Genomic DNA, 11,493 nt, shown 5'->3' with positions numbered 1-11,493 from the left:
CAATGTAAAAAATATATAACAACAAGAATAGTTTAAAGTAAATTGTAATTTTTACGTAGGCATAATTTTTTTTTTTTTAATTTAAACGTCGATAAAATCGTATGATATACCTACCTTAGATAATATTCTTACACACTTTAAGTTAGATAATATAAAAAATTCACTCTTATTATATTAAGACTAACAACAAAAGATTGGTAATGAACACTAATTGTATCTATTGAGAGAAAGAGAGAGATAATACAAATAGTGCACTGACATCTTTTTAAATATAATTGAAACTTGTTTCCGGCACAACTATTAAAATTACTCATAAACAAAGAAAAAAACATAGTTAAACACGACTATCAAAAATATAAATTTTGAAAAAAAAACATGTTTAAACTCGTTAGTCGTTAGCCAAGTATTTTCTAAGGATTTGAGAAATAAATTTTTGATTTTATTTATTAGTTATTACAATACGTTACTATACGATTCACAATAATGTTCCCGAATGGAATACATATATAACCGAATAATAAATATTAAAATATTTTCATTTGCTATTGAAATAAGAACTTAAAAAATGGTTATTGATAATAACGGATATGAAACAAAAAATAATGAAATGTGTTCTGAGAAAAAACGAAAAGATATATTATTTATCTGGTTTGAGCAAAAACGAAATCAGTTTTATATGATTCAGACGAAAGCGCATGTTGGGCGAAACCGGACCCGACCACACTATATTATATATGTTTTCGTGTTTCTATTATCAAACAAACCGTGATTAATTTAATTATTTATGATCATCTCGAATAATGACTTTAAAAATGATAAATTCGTTGTTCCGTGACAAACGCGGGGTAAAAGAAATAATAATAAAAAATAAAAAACGACCGACAAACTATAGACAAACGACCCGATTAAAGCGTTCACATAATATGATAAATAGAAAAAATTAAAATAAAATAATAAAATAAACGTGTTGATATGAAAAAAAAAAATCAAAGCGAACGTGTTCTTTTTTGACATTGATCGTGAACGTGAATGATTTACGTTTATTCTAACATAGGTCACTGCGGCGTATGCGGCTGTGATAACTTACAGCAGTTAAGGTAGCGATATCCTACATCGATCATGCCGGTTTTTCTAAATGCTAATCTACACATATTATCATATGATTTTTAACGATTTATTTAAGACAACAGTTTGTTCAGAGTGTTTGACATTTGTCCCCTCATCAATACTATTTTTTTTCTATTATCTATTATTTATTTTTTTTGAAACAATGAATACAATAATTTTAGAAAATTACAACTGTAATAATATGTTTTCTAGTTTATCTTCATTTTTATACATATAATAATAAAATTCTATATACAATATGTATACAATAATAATAGCAATAATCATAAAAGATTACACGATTTGACGATTTAAATAAAGAAAGCATCTAGTGACCATAACTTGAATAGTTTTATTTTTTATTAGGTAGTGTGTTTTATTCTTTTTATTGTTTAGTTACTTGTTAAGGCGATCGCGCGATCAATTACACTTTAAATGATGTAGAGGATTTTCGGGTAGAGTAATATAAAACTGATTTGATAATATACTCTATAGATACTTGAATTAATACAAAATAAACATTTTTATTTTCTCTGTTCTTAATAGATTATAGAGATATCAAATTGGTAGATGGGTATTGTTACTTAAAGTTAATACGAAATATAAATTTAGGTGTACGTATATGCAATTATTTTATAGGACGTGTTATAATTATTTCTATCAAATATTTTTATTTTTCAAAATAGCTCAAACCATTGTTTATTTTGTTCAACATGTTGTACATAAACTGTTCCGATATTACGATAGTCGATAACCAGTATTTAGTTGCCGGTAAGTACCTACACAATTTTAAAGATGTCGTGTTCGACCGATATAATACGGCTGCAGATAACCTGAAATACGACTTATAAATAGGTATGCCAAAACTCAAGACCACAATATTATTATATGTTGTACGAAAACGGCGGCAGGGAATTGAAAAAACAAACGAATCACGCGAAAATTTACTGTTTAAAATCGTTGGGGTATAGTAACGACAAATATGTGTTTAGTAAATTCGTTTTAACCGTAATATTTTGACAGTAACACACCCTTCGGTGACTGCTGCGTGCAAAGACTGCAAAATCGGTTTCTGAATCTACGGTTAAAGACGATATTACTAAGTTTAAATATTTACAATGAGTATCATATTTTATGAATTTTATATTATAATGTATAGGTATTTAAATACTGTAATAAATTCTTTGTCGACCTACATATACTAATACTACTGCAGGCTATTTTAACTTGCAGTCAAGTCCAAATTTGCTCCTTTGAAGGATTAAAAATAATCCACCAAATCCTGAATATTTAAAAAGGTAAAAAATTTAAAAATAATATGAGAATCAACTGGTAAACATATATTTTTTTCCCTAAAATGTTGTTTATAAAGACTTAAAATTATGTAAAGATAAATATATTAATTTAACTAGTGTCTTAGGTTAAATGGATCACTCTGTTTAGTTAACTAATTTTTGGTTGTACAAATATTATACAAAAGATAAAAAAATAATTTCTCACTACTTAAAGATCTGAAATTGGAAATTTATAGGTGTATATGTTTTAGAACTTATAAATATTGAATTATATTCATTTTAATTCAGTGTTTGAATATTTAATTATGTACGTCTTAAAACGTATAGGTAGGAAATGAGCAGACAAAGAAACATTAGTTACATCAGTATAGCCGATTGTAGACTCACCCCAAGTTATTTCATAGGGTCATTATTGTATATTAAATACAAATAATAAAATACGTGTAGAGAATAAAGAGAGAAAGATATATATATATATATATAAACATACTATAAAGAGAGAAAGAAATATAGTATGCGAGAAAAGGGTGGGAGGGTCACATCTCACTATTAAACATTTTTGGAATATTTGAAATTCTGAACGGAGCAAAGACTGTGTACAACATCTGGTCGCAACGATGTAGTTTTTATTCCTTTATTATTATATTTTTTTGAAACGATGAATACTGGAATCATTTTGTGTAACACTTTCATATGAATAGACATTGAGTCTAAACAACAGTACGACAGTATAAGATTAGGTCATTTTCGAATTTCTTAGTACGATTTCTTTAAATGTTTTAATAAAAATTTCCACTCAAAACTATACATGTTTTTAAAATAACTATTAAAAATAAGTTGTTGAATATGAAAAAATATTCGATAAATTTTGAAAAAAGTTAACTTTAAACATGTAAATAGTATTAATTATAAATTATAATCAATCATATACTATGAGATGATAATATTGTACATAAAATATAATAATATTATAGTATTAAAAAAAATCATGTAACTTAACTTGTATGATGTATTTATTAATACTGGAATTTCATGAACACTTTAACTCTAAGTACAGTTATATAATTCAAATTAAATTTGAAATATTTTCACAACATACTGTTTGTAAACCTTGACGGCATAGGAATAAAAAGAATCTACCATGAAACATTAAGTATTTGAATATGTTTAGTCATTATTTCATTGAATTTTATTGTTAATTTATTATAAGTTTTAAGAATTTCTAGAGTTATTTAAAAAACCTTCAATATTCTACTTAACCAGGTAATTTAAATAAAGTTACATAACATGGGTGGGTTGTTGAAATTACCAAAATAATGTTTAAAAATCAAAAAGGAATTATTTGTAAACAATTACTAAATTCTGTGACTTACTTTATCGTAACATTCACGTAATCATATAATTCGTTTAACAAGTTCTCAAAATGAATAAAATAAAAATATGTAAATGTACAAATATAGTCCTATAATTTTTATTTTCAGAAAAATATCCGCTAAATTATTTATAATAGAAAAGAGATTCTTATCATTTAAAAACAGAAGTTTGTATATAATTTCTTAAGAAGTATCTACAAAAAATCTCAAACGTTTGAAAATATAATCTTTGAATAGATATCATACAATTCTAAAAGTCAGATTTTGAATAATTGCATTCTTGAAAGAAATAGATTATAAGGAGTGAATTTTAGAATTTTTCCTATATAGTTATTATGGATTACAACGCATATAATAAATTATGGATAATAGTCGAAAAATATAAAAATAATCTGAACAAGCGTTATTTGTTCCGCTCTCCATTCAGAACTTTTTTTCGCACAAGATACGATTCATAATAATCTTCCACAAAAATATACGTTAAACTAAATATCAAAAATTCACAAACACTATATCCTTTACTCGATTGTTTTTCATTATATGATGAATTACATATTACTATACAGTGTGTAGTAAAAAAAATTAGAATTTCATAATATGTATCTAAAATTTTTTTATTGTATCATTAGAACAAATAAATGGTGATAATTTGTATGTAAACGTTATACCACTCAGAACACTGTTTTGCAAATGATTAGGTTATTATGTGATGATTTATTATATCACTTAGAATTTTAAAACACCCACCCTAGTGGCTCATTAGAATCAATGAATTTATTGTCTAGTAAAAATTATTCAAATATTATTCAACTATTCTTTGAATAATTTATTTGTACAACACGATTATAATATTCTAATTTTTACATAAATGCAATACTTGAGAATAATCACACAATAAACGTGCCAATTGCCAATTCTTGTATTCAAATATGATGTTTTCAATAAATATGAATTTCAAAATTAAAATAAACAAGTAGGTATTAATAAATATTGCATTACCTATTGCTTTAACTAATTAAATGCAATGTGTTCGTGTTGTCCAAGTCGATACACACGTTTAAACTCTTCTTACAAAGATCATAATATAAAATATGTACAAAACAAAAATAGATGCATGAAATAATCTTTATAGATTTAATTTTTCAGATATCGATTAAACAGTGATAATACAAAACACTTATAACATCATCTCAACTTTCGAGATATGTAATATAGGTACCTTGTCCCTATATTATTTATATAGGCCAAAACAATTCAAAGAAATAATAGTTTTATTGCATATATATATATTAGGAATAAAATATAGGTATACACTTATATTTGTCTAGGTAACCTTCAGTACTAAATTGGTATTTAATTTTTGCTTCAACATTTTGCAAAATTTTTTATTGTTCAGATTTTAATAATTACGTATTGAATGATTGATTAAAATTTTAGTACTACGTACTTAATTATATCATGAATATAATTATAGTTATATTATGCTGTTAACTGCTACTATGATTACCTAGTTATTTTCTACGATTATAGCCTCGTATTAATAAATTGCGCTTCTCTTAAATGCTTAAATATTTTGAAAACGATTATAAATATTATAAAAACTTGGACATAATAAAACAATTCGATCTTCAAGGTCCAGCGATTCAACCCGATTTCGATCATTTTAATAGTCTGTGATTCAACCCCAGAGTTCCGCGGAACATAGTTTAAGAAATGCTACACTAATAGCATAATAATTTGAGACCTTTTTACTTACTAGAAAACACATTTTCCACACAATAAGTTGGTTTCAATCCAAAATTTAATTATAATTTATATAAATTTGCAAAAAATGTTGAAAATTTATGATAGTTTTGATACATAGTGTAATGAAAATGTTTTAAAATTTTGTTTAACGAACATATTCAAGAGAATAAAAAAAATATCAAAACCATGGAACAAAATTTATATGATACTTATTATCATGTATTATGGTACATTACTAATTTTGAGAAATACGAATTCAATGGTAAATAATGTGCCATGGCAGGTGTTTAGCAAAATATTAATTATTATTTACGTACAGAAATATACGTATATTTGAAAGTCTTGCGCCCTAGAGCCGGTACCTTCTCTGACCCTCTTTAATCCGACCCTGAAATAACATGCAGTGCAGAAATTCGTTTAAAAAAAGGTAGAAAAATGGGTGTTATTATGGATGTGTTAAATTTGAAATTAATTATAATTTGATTGTACACGAAAAACGATTCTGAGCAAGCGGAAATTGTCCGTCAGCCTATATCACTAAGTTTATTTCATAAGTTTTATTTTTTTTTTTAATAAAGGTATTTAAGTTATTTATTTTAAAGTTAGTTTTTATTGATGCACTTTTTTTCCAAAAAAAAAAAAAAAAAAATGATAATAAAAAATTTATTTTATTATTAGTATTTAACTATTATAATAATTTATATTCATAATATATCATATTAAATTTTATAAATCAAAATTTAATAATATATTTTTGTTAATACAATAAAACAGTAAAAATAGATTTATAATATAAACAAATAATATCATATAATGCATAAGAAAAAAAATTGTGGCTAAGTATTTTTAATATTTTTACATACATATAAAAACGATTTATGTGGGATATCGTATTTAATTTTCAAGAACTTTACCCAGTAAATAAATTCTTATTGACATTTATTCAAAAAAAAAAGTAAACAAGTGGGTATCATTTTGCTGTTTTTGAATATATCACAATAATGGATTTTGTTAAATCAGTAATAACCAAAATAAATTATGAAAAAAATTTCTGATGAAAGATTGTCCACATTTTAGAAGTATGGTTAAAAAAACAACTATTTTAATAATAATTTTGAATTTGTTTAAAAATTCACGTTTTTATGTAATTTTTTGCTTGTTTTTCCCAATAGTAGAAAGTATACCTATATTATTACATTTCTATAAGTTATTAATTATTAGACACTTATTACACTGGACTACTTTAAAAATTAGATATTTCAGACTTCAGAATATATGGATTTTTAAATAACCGACTTGTATGTATACGTTGCAGTTTTATCGAATCTACTAGCGAATATAATAATGAACGATTGATAACAGCTCCTTTTTAAATATACCTTATATTTTTTTTAAAACTATACTTATAAAAACTAATCGTATATTGTACCTGTACGACTGTGGGCAAATCTGACGAATACGTTCCTGGCTGAGTAGAACCATTGACGGATATACTCTGTTTGTTGTCCTTATCGACAGCACTGTCCTTTTGCACATCCGGCGTCGGAATTCTAGGCCTTCCTCTGGCATTCATTTGCCCATTAATCTTGTTCGAACCTAAAAGTAAAACGTACGATATTTATTGTCCTTAGGATTACATATATACTGTGTAGTGTATAGGTACATACTTATGTATACACGACTAACTGATTTAAAATGTGGAACGGCAGACACATAACGGGAATAGCAGCGGTGTTATAACTACTGCGATTCCGAAGAGTCCTTCGCGCATCAAAATACCCCTTTTATATTCTATTCTCATTTTATTTTTTAGATTACAACATATAAGTTTAAGTGTTATGAATGTATGTATATAATCGTTACGTGTCAAACTATCATATATACACAAATAATTACGAAATAGGTAATACAAAAAGTCGTACATAATATAGGAGACAACACGAAATTAAATCATCATAAAAATTGATAAAATGTAGAATCGACTTAAAAATTAATATGTGTACGAAAATTGTTATGCTAAATGTTAATAGATTAATAGACTCAAAAACTATTGTTTACGCCCAGTTCATCGATGTGTGATATTAGGGCTAATATTTAATTTTCAATAAAAGGTCGATATCTACGAAAAAAAAGTATTAAATATATAATTATATGTAATATGTATAAAACAAAAAAAACAATACTACTTTATTACAAAATATTTGTAAAATTTTAAAATGGATATTATTCAATATAGCCATTTAAATCATGATAATCGTGACGGACTTTTGTCATAAAAGAGATTCAAGTATGGACTTGACCATCATATTATATAATTGAAAGTTGCACAGCAATATTGCATTGTTGCATGAACGTATTGGATATGCAAATATGGAGTGAGACTATAAACTAAAGTAGTTAATAATTACATAATATTTATTTAAAAGGTAATTGGAATTTATTATAACAAAATTTAATATTATTTATCTTATTTCTATATCGACTTCACATTTATGACTATCATATAATGTACTGAATATTCTGTATTATATAAGTGAATAAAATTTAACCTGAGTTGAATTAATTATTTTGTTAATTATAATCACATAATTATTTTGTTTTTTAATTATAATAAGAACAATACACACAATTTTTAAATGTAAAAATAATAAGATACAATTTTTTTTAAGAACTCAATTTATTGTATTTTACGCAATAATAATTAAAAATTTGCATATTTATTATAATTTATAATTATAAATGTATATAGGACTCATATTTTAGAAGTTGACCCATTCAGTGTTCTACGCGTGATGTTTGAATATTTGTAACTTATAAATTCACGATTTATATTATAAAAAATAGCGGGTATTGAGCACCTACGTTAAAACGTACAGTACAATTAAAATACGTGGAAAAATGATAGCTCCAGTTTTCATACCATTAATTACCTACTAAGTTAAATTTGTTTAGTCTCTACAATATTTACTCGAATATTTGCGTGATGTCCGATTTAACGTACATATTAATTCGTATGAAATAATTACCGTTTCAATTACATTATCGTAAATTTGACTTAGTGCGAAATTAAATCGGGAATTAGTATAATTACATATCACGCGAAATGCTTATACGCGAATACAAGTAGCACTTACTCTATATAATCTACACAGAGCTTAACGAGCCAGACAAATTGTTAATAATATTCTTGTTAAATGAAGCAAAAATTTGTACTCTGTTATTAAGTCATTATAAAACTAAATCAAAAATGTTAACTTATCAAAACTTTTAGGTATCCGATGACTTTCTTTTTGTAAAATAAATAATTGTAAGAAACATTGAAATGGATTTAACTTGAAATTTGTAACACTATATGTTAACAATTATTAATTGATAATCGAAAAAATTGCTTTTAAGTCTACGTGATTAGAAACTATTCAAAACTTAGATAATAGATATTTTTCCTGTATACTTGTACAAGATACAGATTACACAGTATGTCGGTCACTAGTTTAAACCTACACAAATGGATATTCGTAAAAAATCATTATTTTGATTAGCAAAAACAAAAACCATTATTTTTTATATTATTACCAATATGTGTGTAGAAAAAAGATTTAACTTTTAATAAATCACGTCGAATAAATATTTTTATAAGTATATAGATGAGTGGGTTGCATATAGAAACCAAATAAAACGTATGTGTATTATTTAGTGAAATTACTGATTGCAGCTTTGGATTTATATTTAAATTTTGAAAAATTCCTGTTCTGCTATTTAAGAACATGCCCAAAATATATTATTATACGCCTATACGTTATGTATCTATCTAATATATTATAATGGCTGACACAATATTATAATATTCGCGTGTAGTGCAAAAAAAAAGTGAAAACCTGCAGTTCTGTAGATTTATAGTGATTACGACAATGATTCCGCGTAATTTTTGTTCCGAAACTCGTAACATAAGATTTTGCGATTGGTATACACTATAGTACACTACAAGAAAGTTTTTATACCTAGTTAATATCTCTATGCGCACATTGATATGGATTTCTTAGCTAATGGGATACAACGATGACGCACTCGAATAATAACTATTTAAATTGTTAAAACTGTACGCGCATTTCGTCAATTTCTGCTCAATAAAAAACAAATACAAACAAACAAGTTATTAACATGACGACCTTCAGAACGAATCATTATTCGTTGATGATGTTTAAAAATACGTGAAATATTAAACACTTAATCAGTGTTTTTCCGATTTTTTCACGTTAACGTATATTATACATATATTTAGTGAAATAGGTAATACCAAGTAATTTGTATAATCAACGAGTAGTTTTAAAATAACTACCTCTGTTAGTAGGGTAATAGAAAAAAATTACATATTAATTTAACAGCTGATTACACTCATTCTACAAACTAATATACATGACTGTTATTTTTAAAACTAATATTAGTGAAGAATTCCAATTTTTTCAATTAATGTATATATATAATAGTATATAGTACATATACAACTGCCATCTAAATGTAATTTGTGTGCGTATTATAATAAAATGCTAAATATAATGTTTTTGAGCTACATCTTGATATAACTTAAATAATTAAAAATAAATTGTATTCAAAGAAGTTAATTTGTTAAAAAAATGTATTCTTTAAAGTTAAAAGAAACATAAATACCTTGGGTACTACCTCGTCGACTTTTCATAGATTTTCTACCCCATAGTCGGTCGTACAGCGTTATTTTTTGCAAATGTGGTGTGCTTCCATTAATACCGTTGATGTGACCGTGGCCGTTTATGCCTGCTGTCACAGGTAAGCCGTTTTCCGGGCTCGAGTACACCGAATTGTGCCTGGTTCGATTGAATAGACCACCAGACGAATAAGTTGTCGATGACGATCTAATCGATCCTACCCGATGTATTTGCCTTTGGAACCAATTTTTACGGCGTTCGGCCATTGGTGTGTCAACGCTTTCCTAGAAAAATAAACCATTCGCACAAATTAATATTTTGTTAAAAAATGATGAATAAAATTATAAACCATCTTTCTATTAAAAAAAATATTATTTATAAACTTTTTTGATATGAATGATGGTTACTATATAAGTTGACATATTGTTACGTATAACTGTAGAATGTAGATATACCTATGCATAAACGCTGCAAACGATTAATGTAGTCTTTAATTAAAAATTAAAATTTTTATCGTTTATTAAATCTTACTGACAAAACCAAACGACTTTTTTTAAATATGATTTTAAATATTAAGTATACATGTATTTTGTATGAATCATAACTATCATTAATAGCGAACCTCATAAACTTTAAGTTTTACCAAAGTTATAATCTAGTTACATTCCGAACACAATATAAGTATACACTCTGCTTGATGATATTTACAGAAAAATCAACTAAAATTTAACAATTCCGAAGGGTGGATAGCACGTCTATTAATTTTTCTACACGAGGTTAATTTATTTATCATAGAGAAATTGCCTTACTTTAATCCTAATTCTTTAATATAAGTCAACCTAGCAATAAAAAAGCGATTTACTCCTGAGATCTAGTGTGTAATCTAGGTTAGGTTAAGGAATATAGAGGATTCTGTGATAATTTAATCACTCTATATACAGACTACAGAGTCCAAGAGTAGTGGTGTGCTGTAACCTGTAGGACGCTGGCCGGTTCAGTATAATATAGGCTTATGAATATTTAATGGTATTATTATAATACATTTATTTTTAATATCAAATAGTTTTAATCCACGACTATGTGCTAATATAGGTAAGGTCATGACCAAGCCATACATTTTGTAAAATGTATATTAATAATGAATTATAAATACATCCAATATTTATGTTTTAATCAATCCGTGATAAATATTAAAAGTAGGTAATGTGATAAATAAAATTTCTATTAAAAATATGCACCAGTTGGTCAGTGTGGAAATCAGATTTAAAAATAAAAAAGTATACTTAAATTATG

At 25.7% G+C, this 11,493-nt stretch overlaps 1 protein-coding gene across 2 annotated transcripts in view; it reads right to left on the bottom strand.

Moving 5' to 3' along the window:
• The window catches only part of LOC112602095 (bestrophin-4), a 49,118-nt gene that overhangs the window by 3,088 nt on the left and 34,537 nt on the right, over positions 1–11,493 (bottom strand). For both annotated transcript variants that reach the window (XM_025350023.1, XM_025350022.1), the window contains exons 9-10: positions 10,187–10,484; positions 6,951–7,117 (exon numbers count right to left, since the gene is read on the bottom strand). In XM_025350023.1, the coding sequence (XP_025205808.1) occupies positions 6,951–7,117; positions 10,187–10,484 (465 nt within the window). The remainder of the gene's footprint in view (positions 1–6,950; positions 7,118–10,186; positions 10,485–11,493) is intronic.

Source organism: Melanaphis sacchari, unplaced genomic scaffold (genome assembly GCF_002803265.2).
Source record: "Melanaphis sacchari strain LSU unplaced genomic scaffold, SCAv2.0 Contig81_pilon_pilon, whole genome shotgun sequence".
Taxonomy (NCBI): Eukaryota; Metazoa; Arthropoda; class Insecta; order Hemiptera; family Aphididae; genus Melanaphis; species Melanaphis sacchari.
Note: the sequence above shows the minus strand (reverse complement) of the source record. Positions and strands in the feature narration are given on the sequence as shown.